Raw genomic sequence first — 15,572 nt, forward strand, 5'->3', positions numbered from 1 at the left:
CATTTCTGATTTCTATTTTGAAGTGGTTTTCTAATCTGACTTGCAATGGTATGTGTAAGAAGCCTTCTTGCATATAACACATTTACCAATATGGATTTATCACTAATTTTATGTGAAAAAGAAAAGTAACATATATATATATATATATATATATATATATATATATATATATATATATATATATATATCCTTTTTTTAATTTTTTATTTTATTTTCTTCCTCTTCCTTCCTCAACAAAGTAGTGGTGTTAGTGTTATGTTTATCACACTTACTATTAGATAAAAGACTTAAATATGTTGGAGATCCCTGAAATATACCCGAATTTCGCAAGAGGACAAAAAAAGAAAAATGGGTGTGTGGGCATTTTTTTAAAAATTAAATATAAAAAAAATTCAAATGACACGTCATGCCATTGATATCTTTGACGTGGCTCTGCAAGTGTATCACTGACATGTCCAACTAACGGACACGTTGTCACGTTTTGGACGAAGATTAACAATAGGAATCTCTCATAAAATTTTTAAAGCGTCAGAGACCCAACAAGAAGTAAAAACATTTCAGGGATCAGTTGCGAAAATTGAGTATATTTCAGGGATCTCCAACATATTTAAGCCTAGTTAAACAATATTTGTTTGATTATCAAGTACCTGAGATGCAGGGGTGTAGTGTCATTGTGATGGAGGTGTTGAGTCGTATCAAACTCTAGGACTTCACTTCTTGTGCTTCAAATAAAGTAATTTTTTTCTATTATTAATGCTATTCTTAATTGATCTCAATAGGGTATTATTAACATATTTTTGGCTAAGCATGGAAATTCTAGGCTAGTCATTGTCAATAGGGTAAGCACTTTAAACTGAGTGTAAACAAATTATTTATGACAATATATTTTGAGCTCACATAAGAGTGACTGAAATTACCTCAATGTTATCTTTTCCAAACCAACAAGACTAGAGTTTGTACAATATTATGTAACAATCTACACTACAAGATTTAATTACCAATATCCTCTTTAGGTAATGGAATCTTGGTGCTTCCATTGATTTACCATACTTGGAAATATCAAATAATATTGACTAACATTAATTAAATTGAGCTAAGAATCTAATTTAAAAAATTACAAAAGCCCCTCCATCTTCCCACCTTATTCAAGCTCATGTACTTTTTGTCAAATTTTCCTATTACCAAAGTTGACAGTCGAACAAAATACCATACTTAGTCAGCATGAATGATTAAACAAAAAAAACCAAGTCAAACAATAATGTCCACCTACGACTCGTCATCTTCCTTCCTCAGCACTGGTAGTAGCAGAACCTGATGGCTAAGAATCAAAGTTGAATTTAAATGAATGTGTCTCATAAAACATAACCTTGCACAACCCTGGTTATCCTCATAGACTTCGGCCTTTTTTGACTTGCTACAAGCCCTTGAACATAGTAAAATTAATGACTCCTCTTCAAACCAACAAAGGAAAAAATGGATTTTGCAATGACATTAATTACTTTGATTGCTTGACAAGCTGCATTAGAGAAGCTAATTTATAGAAACTCTCTCATATTAGCTTCTCCAAAAGTTAGAATTTTTAACTTGTGCATAAACTAATTTTAACTTATAATTAAAGAATTTTATTTCATTTTTTCTTCTCCTATAAGTGTTTATGGAGAACTTTATCCAAATAGACTCTTCTTAGTAGGCTTTTGGTTCAACATTATATCTTGTTTGTGGCTTTTGTTTTTGTGTGATTCTTATTAATTACATGCATTTTAAGAACTTCATATCTGGTAAGCTTGTTACATTGGTAATTCTGTGTGTTTACCTTATTATGCACACCGTTTTGTAATGATCTTGTGTAAACAAAGTTAATTTTGTGTTTGTTTTGTTTTGTTGCTTTCCCAATTTTGTATCTTCTAAGTATGTAACATTTTCCTATATTTTGATAGAAAATTACTAAACAAATTGGCTCTATTCTCTTAGTTGCTCCAAAATCAATCGAGTTTCAATGATTACTATTATAATGTAATGATTGGCTTTCTTTTTAATGGTTTCCCATTAGGGTGACTGGAAAGGTGCAAGATGCCACACAAATTTCAGTTTTTTTTTTTTGCTTAAATATGTTTTTGATCCTTGATATATATTCAATTTTTGCATTTGATCCTTGATAATTTTTCCTGACTCTATGATATTTGAAAATTTTTATTTTAGATCCTTATTGCCATCACATGTCCGTTAAATATTTGATAACGCGATTTGTGGCGGCTCAAAAACTACCAGTATTTGTTAAAAATTGACAATATTTGTTTCACCCTCTTGTTGGCACCACCGTCCTTCCACCTCACAAGATACTCCAAATTCTCACCCTTCCCTCTCCGTTCTAGAATCTCCTGCATCTCCATTTTCCTCGGGATCCGCACCAAGATCTAAGAGAATTTTCACCACGTTGGACCTGACGTACCCTACTGCCATGTGCAACGCTGCTTTGGTCACGGTGGTCCAGATTCGCACCGGCGTCACCTTTGCGTACCCCGGGATCTGCACTTAGATCCAGGAAAACCTTCGCCACGTCGGGCCTAACGTACCCTGCTACCATGTGCAACGCCACAAGGCTGTCACTCCGATCGCGGTGGTCCAGATTCACGCTGGTCTCTGCAAGCAGCTTCACGCAGGGCTCCGAGTCGAATCGGACGATGGCACATGGTGATGAAGGTGGACTTTTTGATGTTGATAAACAATGGTGATGACGTGGAGGAGGTCAAGGAGTTGGGAGGGGGAGAAATCAGAAGGGAGGAGGTGGTAGGTGGCAAAAATGGAAGATAAGAATGCGGAGGAGGATGATTCTCAATGTTTGATTTATTTGTTTTTTACTTTAATTGATTGTGGCGGTTTTTAACTGTTAGAAAATTTAAATTTGATTTTGAAGGAAATACAGACGATTTTTTGAACCACCACAAATTGCGTCATCAAATATTTAACAAACACGTCATCGCTTAAGTGACGATAAAAATCTCAAAAAAAAGTTTTCAAATACCAAGGAGCTTATTTGAAGAAAATTTTTAATAGGTAAAAGTCAAATATATATCAAAGATAAAAAATATATTTAAGTCTTATTTTTTTTAGTTGCATTTTGTCATTGGCATGAATAATGATGGTGTACATCTTGGTATTTAGTAATTTCATTAATTAGTTCTTTATGTTTTGTTTTATTATTTCATTTTTGTCCTATATTATTACTATTTTTTTGTTTAATTTGGTCTTGTCACATAAAAATTAAATGGACCAAAATAAAAAAATAAAAACTTATAGAAACCAAAATGAAAATTAAGGAGGTGAAAACAAAAACAACATAATATTGTAGGAACTAAACGATTATTTATGATAAATTTATAAAAATCAAGGCTTGTTTACTTTGTTTGGATTTTCTGTTTTTACTTTTAATTACATAATTGTCACATTATTACGGGTTTTTTATTTATATAAATTATAATTATAATTATAATGTATTTAAGAAAACTATTTAATTTCGTAAGTTGTATAAATTTTAAATACAATTTACATATGAAAACTATTTAGTTATTTTGAATTATATACTTAAAAATATTTTGCCTTGTTGTCGTGACTTGGTAAGATTTATAATCTGCATTCGTTTAAATAGATCGGCCCTGATCCCAAATTCTAAATCTTGCTGGGTCGCGGCTGTGGATTTCCAAATTCCAACACCACTCACTATCACTACATCTTAAGTTAAGAGAAGAGGGAAGAAAAAGACATTTGAAGTGTGTAGTATAGTATAGGGTTTTTAAACAATAGAACCAAAACCCTAATTTCACAACTTTCCCTATGACGAAAGTTTACGGCACGGGGTTATACGATTTCCGGCGCCACCGCGTCGCCGAGTATCCGGTGGCGGCGGCACCAGCAGAGTCGAAAACGTTAGTTCCAAAGACCGGCGGCGGCGGCGGCGGCGTTCCGAGCAGCATCACTCTGTCGGAGATTCAGCGCGACCGGCTGACGAAGATTGCGGAGGCGAACTGGTTGAAAAGTGGCGATGCGGGGAGGCCTAAGAAGGACTTCGACCCTGAGCTTGTTCGCAAGATCTACGAAACCGAATTGTTGGTGAAAGAGGGTTCGAAACCCGTTCCCTTGCAACGTGTCATGATTCTGGAGGTTAGCCAGTATCTGGAGAATTACCTGTGGCCTTATTTCGACCCTCTCACTGCCACCTTCGAGCATGTTATGTCCATCATCATCATGGTCAACGAGAAGGTCTCTCTCCTCTTCTAATAATGTTCATCATTCATTCGTTATATGTATAAAATTCACTCATTGTCTTGTGTGCCTTGCAGTTCCGAGAAAATGTTGCCGCTTGGACTTGCTTCCATGAGAGGAAAGACGCTTTCAAAGGCTTTCTCGAGAGTGTTCTTCGCTTGAAGGAGGTCTCTATCTCTCTCCCTTTCTCATTTCTTTGCTTTTGTGCCTATTTGTCACTTTATTGTTGAGTTAACTTAAGGTTTTAAATTGCAATCCTTCAAATTGTGACTGCAATTGTGGTTGCAGATAGTTCAAAAAACCTTATTGTTACAGCTGAAACAGCGGTCTTGCTTCATTGCCCTTTGACGGTAGAATTAGAATCCTATGTATATTGTGACATTTTGCTAAATCTTGTGCTCTAATTGTACTGCAGGGACGAGAACTAAGTATAGCCGAAAAGACGAATTACCTAGTTTTTATGATAAATGCCTTTCAGGTATACTGCCACTGCACTTTGTCTTTTACTTAAGTTTTACATGATGTTTGTTGGCTTTAATAAAACATGTGTGTTTGCTTGATTGGTGTGTAAGCTTATCCTATCATTGAAGGAGAGATTTACATTATTATTGAGTTACTACTGCTTTACATAGTCATTATGTTTTCAACAAATTTTGCTGTTTTGCTAGAGCTCCTAAAACTTAAGACAATAGGAGTGTGTTGTTTCCGAATTTTTAATTTTGGCAAAAACTTGTCATCATGAAAGAAAATACCAAAAGGAAGAAAATAATTTGCAATTTCTAAAGTCATCAATTCTTGTCTCTGAACATGTACTGTAGCAACCCGTCATCCCATCCTAAATATGCCTGTTTGGAATTTGGCTTCAGGTTAATGATTGTCAGTTGGTGCTACTTAGAGAATTGATAAGGCAGTCTAACATAGAAATGAAATGGTATTGTCATTCTATAATTTAGCATACCTAACGAGAGTGACACTAGGAATGGTCATTTTATTCTATTCCATAGTTTCTCCTTTCCCATTCTAACTTTAATAATTCTTGTGAACCAAATAGGCCCTTATATCATTGTTAAATGTAGCTAAGCTAATACTTTGGATTGCAGAGTTTGGAAGATGAGGTTGTTAGCAGGACAATCTTGAGACTGGCAAATTTGAAATCTTGGTACAGTTTGTCTTATGGTCGATTTCAGGTAAGATTGAATTAAAAGATCAATTTATGAGGTGATGAAATATGATCTTTGTTTCTCTTATTCTTAATTTTTACGATTAATGTTAAATATTATTGTTTGCATTGGTCTTTACCTATGTAGATGGAGCTTTGTCTTAATCCTGGCTTGATCAAGAAATGGAAAAGGATGATAAAGAAGGAACCTGTGAAAGGAGATGGATCACATTTAGATCCCTCAACTACAGTTGAAGTGATGTTCGTGAGAAACCTCATAGAAGAATTTCTGGAGGTCTTAATTTGTTAAGAAGTTTTAATCTTTAATACAATCTATAAATGTTTTCCCCTACAACAAAATATTTTTACTTGAAAGTAGTTAGCTGAACTTCTTTTGTTTTTGTTGTCTTTCTTTTCTTTTTAGATACTGGATTCACAGGTATTTCCCCTGAAACAATTATCTGGTGAGGACGATGAACTTATTGATGCTACTGGTTTGGGGCTAGTTAATGATGCCTGTGTCCTGTACTGTGAGAGGTTTATGGAATTTCTAATTGACCTCTTGAGTCAATTGCCAACGAGGAGGTATTCTGTTATGACTATCTGCAATCTCTCTCATTTAAGGGTTAAGTTATTTTGTTTAATACTATGTATTGTATGTTTCTAGTTTTATGCATATTTTTATTTTGCAAGTGTTATTAATGATGACCAAGTTGCTTCCATATTTTAAATTGGGAAATTTTTTATTCTTTCCTAGCAATTATGGTTGAACTGAAAATGGATTCAATTATTAAATACATGAAGGAAGATGGAGTGCTTTTAGACAAATTTTTTTGTGTAATCTAGAGTGAATATTTTTTGCTTTTCTAATAACTCTGATTCTGATTTGTAGGTATTTGAGGCCTCTTGTGGCTGATGTAGCTGTAGTTGCCAAATGCCATTTAAGTGCACTCTATAGGCATGAAAAGGGGAAACTTTTTGCGCAGTTGGTTGATTTACTGCAATTCTATGAAGGGTTTGAGATTAATGATCATACTGGAACACAGTTAACAGATCATGAGGTTCTTGAATCTCATTACAGCCGAATGCAGTCATTCCAGCTACTTGCATTTAAAAAGATGGAAAAGGTATAATATAATTTTAAAAAAGACAATATACTAAAATCCTACTCTACTGTGTATTACTTGTAATATCTTGTCGTTCTTGATCCCCTAATTCCATGTTAGTACAAGATTTTATATATATATGTATATTGTTTTTTTTCCTGGTTGTAGCTGCGGGAACTTGCTTTGACTAACATTGGTTCGATTCACAAGCGTGCTAATCTGTCCAAGAAATTGTCTGTTCTTTCTCCGGAGGAGTTAAGAGATTTTGTTTGCTGTAAGGTATGTGATTAAAAGATGTAACTTTTGACTCTTCTGTTTTTTAATAATCTTGATTTTGGATCTTCACTCTCTCTCACACACACATATTGAATTAGTTGGCATTTGTATATTTAATACAGTTACATATACAGATAATCAAGTTCCTCCTCATTTTAAGAACTTGCTTAACTCTCCCTTCTTAATGCAATTGCATTGAGGCTTCCTTTGCTTAGGATTATGATACTAGAAGGGGAAGTGATCTTTTGTTATATTTACAATTTGGTAGCAGGGTAACTTTTGTGAGTTTTACCGGATGTGTTTACATAGTTTTATGTACTAGTTATGTTGATTGATTTTAAAAATAGTATAATAATGCTTGGAAGAATGAGCCACGTGTTGATTTTTAATACCTCATACTTCTGTGTTTGACGTTGTTTCATTATGCAGCTTAAACTGGTCTCTAAGGAAGATCCCTGGTCAGAGAGGGTTGATTTTCTTATTGAAGTAATGGTGTCCTATTTTGAGAAGCAACAATCTCAAAAAGAAGCTATTAATGCTCTTCCCCTTTATCCAAATGAGCAGATTATGTGGGATGAAAGTGTTGTACCCAGCATAAATTACTCTGGAGAAGGTTGCTTAGCATTACCCAAGCTGAACTTACAGTTCTTAACACTTCATGATTATCTTCTTCGAAATTTTAATCTTTTTCGACTTGAGTCAACATATGAGATACGTGAGGACATTCAGGAAGCTGTTCCACATCTTCTTGCATATATTAATAATGATGGAGGAACTGCTTTTCGTGGTTGGTCAAGAATGGGTGTGCCAATCAAAGAATTCAAAATCACTGAAGTTAAACAACCTAACATTGGAGAAGTCAAACCATCATCTGTGACTGCAGAGGTTACTTATAGCGTTTCCAGTTATAGAGCACATATTAGATCAGAATGGGATGCACTCAAAGAGCATGATGTATTGTTTTTACTATCTATTCGCCCATCATTTGAGCCTCTTAGTACAGAAGAAGAAGACAAAGCTAGTGTCCCACAAAAGCTTGGCCTACAATTTGTACGCGGTTGTGAAGTTATTGAGATTCGTGATGAGGAAGGAAACCTTATGAATGATTTTTCTGGAAAGATAAAACGTGATGAGTGGAAGCCACCAAAGGGGGAACTGAGAACAGTAACTGTGGCTTTGGATACAGCTCAATACCACATGGATGTAAGTAACATTGCCGAAAAAGGGGCAGAAGATGTTTATGGTACATTTAATGTGTTGATGAGGAGGAAGCCAAAAGAAAACAATTTTAAAGCCATCCTAGAATCAATAAGGGATTTAATGAATGAATACTGTATTGTTCCCAAGTGGTTGGAAAACATTTTTCTTGGTTATGGGGATCCTTCAGCTGCACAGTGGACTAATATGCCTGATCTATTGGAGACAGTAGATTTCAAAGACACTTTTGTTGATGCTGATCACTTAAAAGAAAGTTTTTTGGATTATGAGGTTAGTATTTCATTTTCAAATTCATAGAAGTTATTGTTGCATGGTTGTGATTGATGTCTTCCATTATGAATTAGTGTATGAAACTAAGGTATTGATGTGACTTTCCTCTCACTGTATTCTTCAGGTGTCTTTTGTTAATCCTGATGGCTCAGGAAATTTGAATCCAAGGCCTCCTTTTAAGATCAAGCTTCCCCGAACACTCAAACCAAACAATGGTGCTCTTACTGGGCATGCAATATCTACTTCTGGTGCAACAAATGAAATCAATGTGGTTGATGCTAATTATCAGAAAGAAGCACTAATTATTGAGACATATACTCCTCCAGATCCTGGCCCCTATCCTCAAGATCAGCCTAAACAAAATTCAGTTAGATTTACACCCACCCAGGTGAATTCAGCTCTTGATCTCAATCATATACTGTCACTTTTCATGCATAATGATTTTTCTTTTAATCTTTCTCTGCCCTCCTGCTTTCCTCACAATAGTTGAATCTGAGTATTTGACCAAAATCCAATTGATTCATATGGCTAAATTGATGCATGTGGAATGCAAAAATGCAATGCTTGTGTTTCTTGATCCAGTACATATTAAGTATGTAGTGTAGTTAGCATCACAAGTCATGTCCTATTTCCCTTTGCACTGTCGCCTCGTCAGTAATATGAAATGGATGATCAGTGTGCCATGATATATTTTAAAAGTTTTGACAAGAATAAGGAGTCCATGATTTTGTGACAATGTAGATTCATGTTACCCTTAAATTTGTTAAAGAATAGGATTGTGTTTACCATTACTTGTTAATGTTTTGCTGATGGTTGTTTTAAAGAAATTTCCATTGCTGATATGCAAAGAAATTGGAAAGTTCTTTTTGGCCACGTTGGCTTTCTGTTTTCTTTGTACTTTCTGTCAGTAGGTGCAGTTGAGGAGAGCAAGGAAAAGAGCACTTGGTTCACACATTTTAAAAAATTGTGGGGCCTTCCTGTTCTTCCTTTCTCTCTAGCTGCAGTTCAACTGCAGGTGATCAAAATCCCCCATATATACTTCCCCACATGTACTTTATGTCTTTATCCTCTTATTTATATTCCCTATCTATGAGTATTGGATAAATATTAATAATAGTGTGAAATGTTCTTATCAAGCAGGTTGAAGCAATCATCTCTGGCATTCAGCCTGGTCTAACTATGGTTGTGGGGCCACCTGGTACAGGAAAGACTGATACAGCTGTACAAATTCTAAATGTTCTTTATCATAATTGTCCTTCTCAGAGAACCTTAATAATTACTCATTCAAATCAGGCTTTGAATGACCTGTTCGAGAAGATAATGCAGGTAGGGTCTTTTATCTGTCCTCTATTCTTACATGTTGCTTTGTGATTTTGAAGTTTTGATTATTTTTAGTAGTTAATGTCCTAGTACATTACTAAGTGCTTATTTTGGGGAAGGGGAAGCTCTATTATTGCTCCTCTTTGTAAGAGGGCAAGCCTTGACACAAGGGTAAGTTTGCTGCCTTGTGGCCTGGAGCTCATTGGTTCAAATATTGGAAACAACCTCTATGCTTGCGAGCGTAAGGCTGTGTACATGCCACTCTCTAGGCTTCACTTGGTGGGAGCTGTATGCATTGGGTCACCATTTATAAGCTTTATTATTTGCATATAGTATGATTTTTGGTAATTAATTCATGGAGAATAAGGAAACCGTTCTTATGTGTCAATGATGAGTTTTAGTATGATTTAAGAGTATTAGATACTTTGATTCAAGAGTCATAGTCATTTATTCGATGTCTATGAGTTAGATTAGTCAATTAAGCCTAGGCATTTGCTATAATTAGGGGTCTAAGACATTATATGTTGTGCAAAAGTCAGTTAAAAGCCTTTTTTTTAGTCATAAACCAAGAATTTATTTAGAAAGGACAGATACAGATGCAAAAGGATAAGATGCTCAAAAACTAAGTCAAGAATGAATTGAAAAAAGCATAAAAACTAAGAACTTGACACATGTAACACAACATGGCAATCTTGCTGTAGATGGCCCTCAAACACTTCCAAGAAGCTAAATGAACTAGTTGATCCCAAATAAACTCTAGAGTCTAGAGACAACACTTGACTGGTAAAAATTCTAGTTCTTTCAATCACATGCACAAAACAATTGTCAATCAAATGTGCATAGTATTGCTTTGGTTTACTGTTGAAGTCTTGCACTACTGATGATCTTTATGATATCATGCATGTAGTATCTTGATTATCTTCTACATTTGGTAGTAGAAAGTTTGTAATTAGTCAAAATTAAGTAAATACCAAAATGTTGCACTTGCACATGCAAATCATTCTGTCTTTCTGAGTTGAGAGGTTTACATAATGCCCCACCACATTAATGTTTGTTTTCAATTAAATTTTTTGTTTTGTGGAAGATGAGTGCAGTATTTGCTGTTGTTTTTCTCATTGGGAATAATCTATGCTATTCTATTGAGGATTCTAATCTGAGCTTAGTAACAATTTATTGATAAATTCTTGCTTTCTACACTGAAGTTTATCATTTGTTTCATTTTAATCCTTTTTGTTTTAGAGAGATGTTCCTGCACGTTATCTTCTTCGACTTGGTCAAGGAGAACAAGAGCTAGCAACTGATCTTGATTTTAGCCGGCAAGGTCGTGTTAATGCAATGCTTGTTAGACGGTTAGAATTGCTGAGTGAAGTGGAGAGGCTAGCAAGATCTCTTCAATTGCCCGAGGATGTGGGTTACACTTGTGAAACTGCAGGATACTTTTGGTTGCTTCATGTTTATTCACGCTGGGAGCAATTTCTTGCTGCTTGTGCTGAGAATAAAGAAAAGTCAACATTTGTTCGAGATCGTTTTCCCTTCAAAGAGTTCTTCTGTGATACACCACATCCTGTATTTACAGGTGAGTCTTTTGAGAAAGACATGCGGGCTGCAATGGGGTGCTTTCGTCATCTTAAGACCATGTTTCAAGAACTTGAAGAGTGTCGGGCATTCGAATTACTTAAGTCAACAGCTGATAGGGCTAACTACTTAATGACCAAGCAGGCTAAGATTGTGGCAATGACTTGCACCCATGCAGCTCTAAAGAGGAAAGATTTCCTCCAGTTAGGTTTCAAGTATGACAACTTGCTAATGGAAGAAAGTGCCCAAATTTTAGAAATTGAGACTTTCATTCCAATGTTACTCCAGCGGCAGGAGGATGGTCATGCACGGCTTAAACGCTGCATTCTGATTGGTGACCATCACCAGTTGCCTCCTGTTGTGAAGAATATGGCTTTTCAGAAGTACAGCCACATGGATCAGAGTCTATTTACCAGGTTTGTCCGATTGGGCATTCCTTACATTGAACTAAATGCTCAGGGAAGAGCCAGGCCAACTATAGCTAAACTTTACAATTGGAGATACAGAGATTTGGGAGACCTTCCTTCTGTAAAGGAGGAAGTCATATTCAATAGGGCAAATGCTGGATTTGCTTATGATTATCAGTTAGTGGATGTTCCAGATTACCTTGGTAAGGGGGAGACAACTCCATCTCCTTGGTTTTACCAAAATGAGGGAGAAGCAGAATATGTTGTCAGTGTCTATATATACATGCGTCTTTTAGGGTATCCTGCAAATAAGATATCAATTTTGACTACATACAATGGTCAGAAACTTCTCATCCGTGATGTTATAAATAGGAGATGCGTTCCATATGACTTTATTGGTCCTCCTAGTAAGGTATGCTTCTCATTGTTTACTTTTAATTATAGATTAAATTTCAAAATGGTTTCTTTGATAAAGATGGTGTCAATTTTGGGTTCTTGATTTCTGATGATTTTTCTTAATTCATATTGGAGTATATTATACTTCCCTCTCTTGATAGATGCATGTATATTATACCTCCATTTTTTCCTTGTATGATGTTTTGGACAGTAGAGTAAATAGCCATCAATATTTTTTTTGAAGTTGTGATTCTCAATTAAGTTATCTCTGTTTTCTATAAATGATTGCTCTCAGGTTACTACAGTGGATAAGTTTCAAGGTCAGCAAAATGATTTTATATTGCTATCTCTTGTGCGTACTCGATTTGTTGGTCACCTACGTGATGTAAGAAGATTGGTTGTTGCAATGTCACGTGCTCGGCTTGGTTTATATGTCTTTTGCCGTCGTTCCCTTTTTGAACAATGCTATGAGCTGCAACCTACATTTCAGCTGCTTCTTAAAAGACCTGACCACCTTGCCCTTAATGTGAATGAGATTACATCATATACTGAACGAAATGTTGAAGATCCTGGACCGGGGCATCATTTACATCTTGTCAGTGGCATTGAGGAGATGGGTAGTATCATAGACAGACTGTATCAGGTATTTCTCACATCTTATGATATGGTTTACCTAGCTTCTTTTAGTAGTTTTTCTTGAACCAGTACATTTTGCATTTTGTTCTGTCTGCTTGTTCTGTACTTTGTCCTATTAGGGTTTCTATTCTTTTTCTGCTGTTTCACACTTTCAGTTGTCTAATTTTCATAAATTCTATGATTTCTTGGCTCTATTTTACATAAGAGAAAGAAAAGAAAATCAATGATTTATTTGTTTTAAATTTTCAGGAAAAGTTGAGACATCAGTTTGATCAAAATGGGGCTTATTTTAGTCATTTAGAACCATCAGCAAATACAGATTGGGTGCAAAGTGGGCAGCAGACTATGGACACTGATATGCCTGAACAAACAGAGGAAGCTACAACTGTTGATAACCATGTCGCTGTAGATATGCCACCTGAAAACAGCATGGAAGATGTTACCATGGTTGATAATGGTGATGGTGTTGCAAATGGGAACCCATCGCCATAGAAGCCCTTCAAATGAGGAGACTGGTGTAGGTGCTGCTAAGCATTCCTTGCACATTTGTTTTTTTTTTTTTGTTTTCCAGTTACATATCCGTAGGTCATGGCATTTCTATGACTAGATAAATCAATGCCAAATTGACAAGATGTAGCTATATAGCAATTAGCAAATTAGATTTTTCATGTGGAAGGCCAGGTGGAGGAATTCATGTTTTGTATGTAACAATTGTAGTCGGTATATGGGATGGCTTATTGATGTAGCTATAGCAATTGTAGTCAGTATATTTTTTCGAATCAATTAATCACTAGTCCACTTTTACTCGCTTATTGTTGAGTTTTTTTTTTAATCTTCTGGTTTGGATCGTCCAGGAAGTTAAGAACGCAGAAGAGCAAAACCGATAGTACCATTTGGCTTAATTGCTTTTTTCTTCTTCTTCTAAAGTAATAATAAAATAAATTATTATTTCTTTAAAATAAAGTTAAATCAAACAAGTGCTAAGCAAATTATATAACTATTATAATGCGAATATACCATTATGGTATCTAGTTTTTGTTAGTCAGTTTACTCTTAATTTTTATTAAGTAACTATCATCTCAAATGATTGATCTTTGATTTAGCTTCCTCTGTCTTTTTTCTCATTTATTTTTCATCATCACCTTCTCAATTTCTTCATCGTTCTCTCTTTCTTCTCCCGTTATGTTTGTCTTTCCCCTAGTTTCAATGTAGGAAATGAGTTTTCTGATAATAAACAAAATTTTCGAGCTTGTGATTAGAAGCTAGCTGCATATTTTTTTAAGTTAATATCTGATAAATTTAATTAAATGTAAATCATAAAAAAAATCATTTTCATAATTTTACTATAGAAGAATGTTTTTTTAACAAATAGATGAAATAAGTTATCTCAGAAACTATTTTTTACTTAATATCTAAGCATAAACTTATTTCATATATTTAATTATGATAATAAATTATTCAATTATAAAGAGTCTTTCACAACCAATTCAAACATGCAACAAGTATGTTTGGATAAATTTATCCAAAAGTATCTTTGGGAGAAAAGAAAATGAAAGGATTTTTAACATTTTTTTAGGGAAAAAAGGATTTAACTTCTTCACAAGTTAATTTTAACTTATGAAAAAATTAATTTATTTTTTTCTCCTAGAATACTTCTAGAAAAATTTAACAAAATAAGTTAGAATGTGACAATAATACCAACTACCATATTGGTTGTTACAAAGATGTGATAATAATGGTAATAATGACAATGACAACGGTAATAATCATACTAATAATGGTTGTAACTTGTAACAATAATAATTATTATTTTGGTGATAATAATGACACCAGTTAACAATCATTATAATAAAAGTGGATGTAGTGACAATGATAATCATTGACTAATAATATTGTCTTTGGTAATGGTGATCCTAGAAATCATGATGATATAATTATTGTGTATCTTGACCAAAATGAAAAAGTTAAATAAATTATTTTTAGAATACAAGTCAAAAATCAAATTACTTTTTTTTGTTTTAAAATTTTTGGTAAAAGAGTCTCAAACTAATCAGCTCTATTTAGATGAACATAATTTGTTTCAGAATTTTTATATATTTAAGAATAAAAAACTTAAAACTCATGCCATCCAGAGCAGGCCATTATTGTAGAAGTTCTTTTAAACAATAAGCAGCATTTAAAATGTAATTATATATAAGTAAGTTTGTTGAATAACTCTTATTGAAAGTCAATCATTATGAATTAAGAAATGTTCTTCACGGGTCCAAAAGTGATAGCTTGATTATTGAAGCGAAAAAAGTGATAGCTTGTTTATCTGTTCATTATAACACATTGGTAAGCTAAGGATGTTCATTAAAGTAAAGATGAAGCTATTATTTGTTGCTCATTTGGTGATTCCTAAACGTCCCTTACGAACAAATGACTATTGCATTCTTGACTTCTTGTTATCTCCATCATCGTCATCACTGATATTTATATAAAAAAATTACACACAAATGTCGGATTCTGCAACCATATTTTTGAACTTGAAGTTGAAACTCTCAAATATTATTGATATTTTTTTTGTGGTTGATGTTTAAAGATCAATATGTTGACTTATGGAGTTTGGTGAAAATGGTTTTAATATTGTATTTACTACGAACTAAGATACTTACCATGCATTACATAATTTGATATAGCAAGTGGAGGTTAATGATGCTGACTGAAATTTCAAAATTTCGGACCTGTGCCGTAAAGGTTTTGAATTAGTGTTTAAGATATATAACCGCCTATTGGCTGCTTTACCAAGTTGCAACAAAATAACTGCTGATAATAATCTAACTAATTAATTTGATGCACCCTATGCGTGGATCGACTTAATTAGATTCTTTCTAACCAATTGCATCATCTTAAGCTTGCATGAGAGAAATACTTACCTCGTCTCTCTCTCTCTCTCTCTCTCTCCTAGAC

At 34.3% G+C, this 15,572-nt stretch overlaps 1 protein-coding gene across 3 annotated transcripts; it reads left to right on the forward strand.

Moving 5' to 3' along the window:
• The first annotated feature begins 3,652 nt into the window (after nt 1–3,652).
• Nucleotides 3,653–13,433, forward strand: LOC100778665 (RNA helicase aquarius). Of its 3 annotated transcripts, XM_041013090.1 has the most exons (15): nt 3,654–3,904; nt 4,229–4,257; nt 4,338–4,427; nt 4,676–4,738; nt 5,361–5,447; nt 5,568–5,714; nt 5,844–6,004; nt 6,312–6,546; nt 6,694–6,804; nt 7,231–8,289; nt 8,414–8,677; nt 9,430–9,615; nt 10,849–12,003; nt 12,283–12,630; nt 12,873–13,433. In XM_041013090.1, the coding sequence occupies exons 1-15, from the start codon at nt 3,832–3,834 to the stop codon at nt 13,113–13,115; spliced, it is 4,251 nt and encodes a 1,416-aa protein (XP_040869024.1). In that variant the 5' UTR covers nt 3,654–3,831; the 3' UTR covers nt 13,116–13,433. The 3 variants fall into 3 exon arrangements, with proteins under 3 accessions (XP_040869023.1, XP_040869024.1, XP_003555174.1); XM_003555126.5 differs by having other exon boundaries at nt 3,654–4,257; XM_041013089.1 differs by lacking the exons at nt 4,676–4,738; nt 5,361–5,447; nt 5,568–5,714 and having other exon boundaries at nt 3,653–4,257.
• The last annotated feature ends 2,139 nt before the right edge of the window (nt 13,434–15,572 follow it).

The sequence above is a fragment of the Glycine max genome, chromosome 20 (genome assembly GCF_000004515.6).
Source record: "Glycine max cultivar Williams 82 chromosome 20, Glycine_max_v4.0, whole genome shotgun sequence".
In the NCBI taxonomy this organism is placed as follows: domain Eukaryota; kingdom Viridiplantae; phylum Streptophyta; class Magnoliopsida; order Fabales; family Fabaceae; genus Glycine; species Glycine max.

Coding starts and splice junctions, on each gene's coding strand:
- LOC100778665 (XM_003555126.5), top strand. CDS start 3,832: ATGACGAAAGTTTACGGCACGGGGTTATACGATTTCCGGCGCCACCGC. Junction 4,258..4,337: donor TCATCATGGTCAACGAGAAG/GTCTCTCTCCTC, acceptor TGTGCCTTGCAG/TTCCGAGAAAATGTTGCCGC. Junction 4,428..4,675: donor GTGTTCTTCGCTTGAAGGAG/GTCTCTATCTCT, acceptor ATTGTACTGCAG/GGACGAGAACTAAGTATAGC.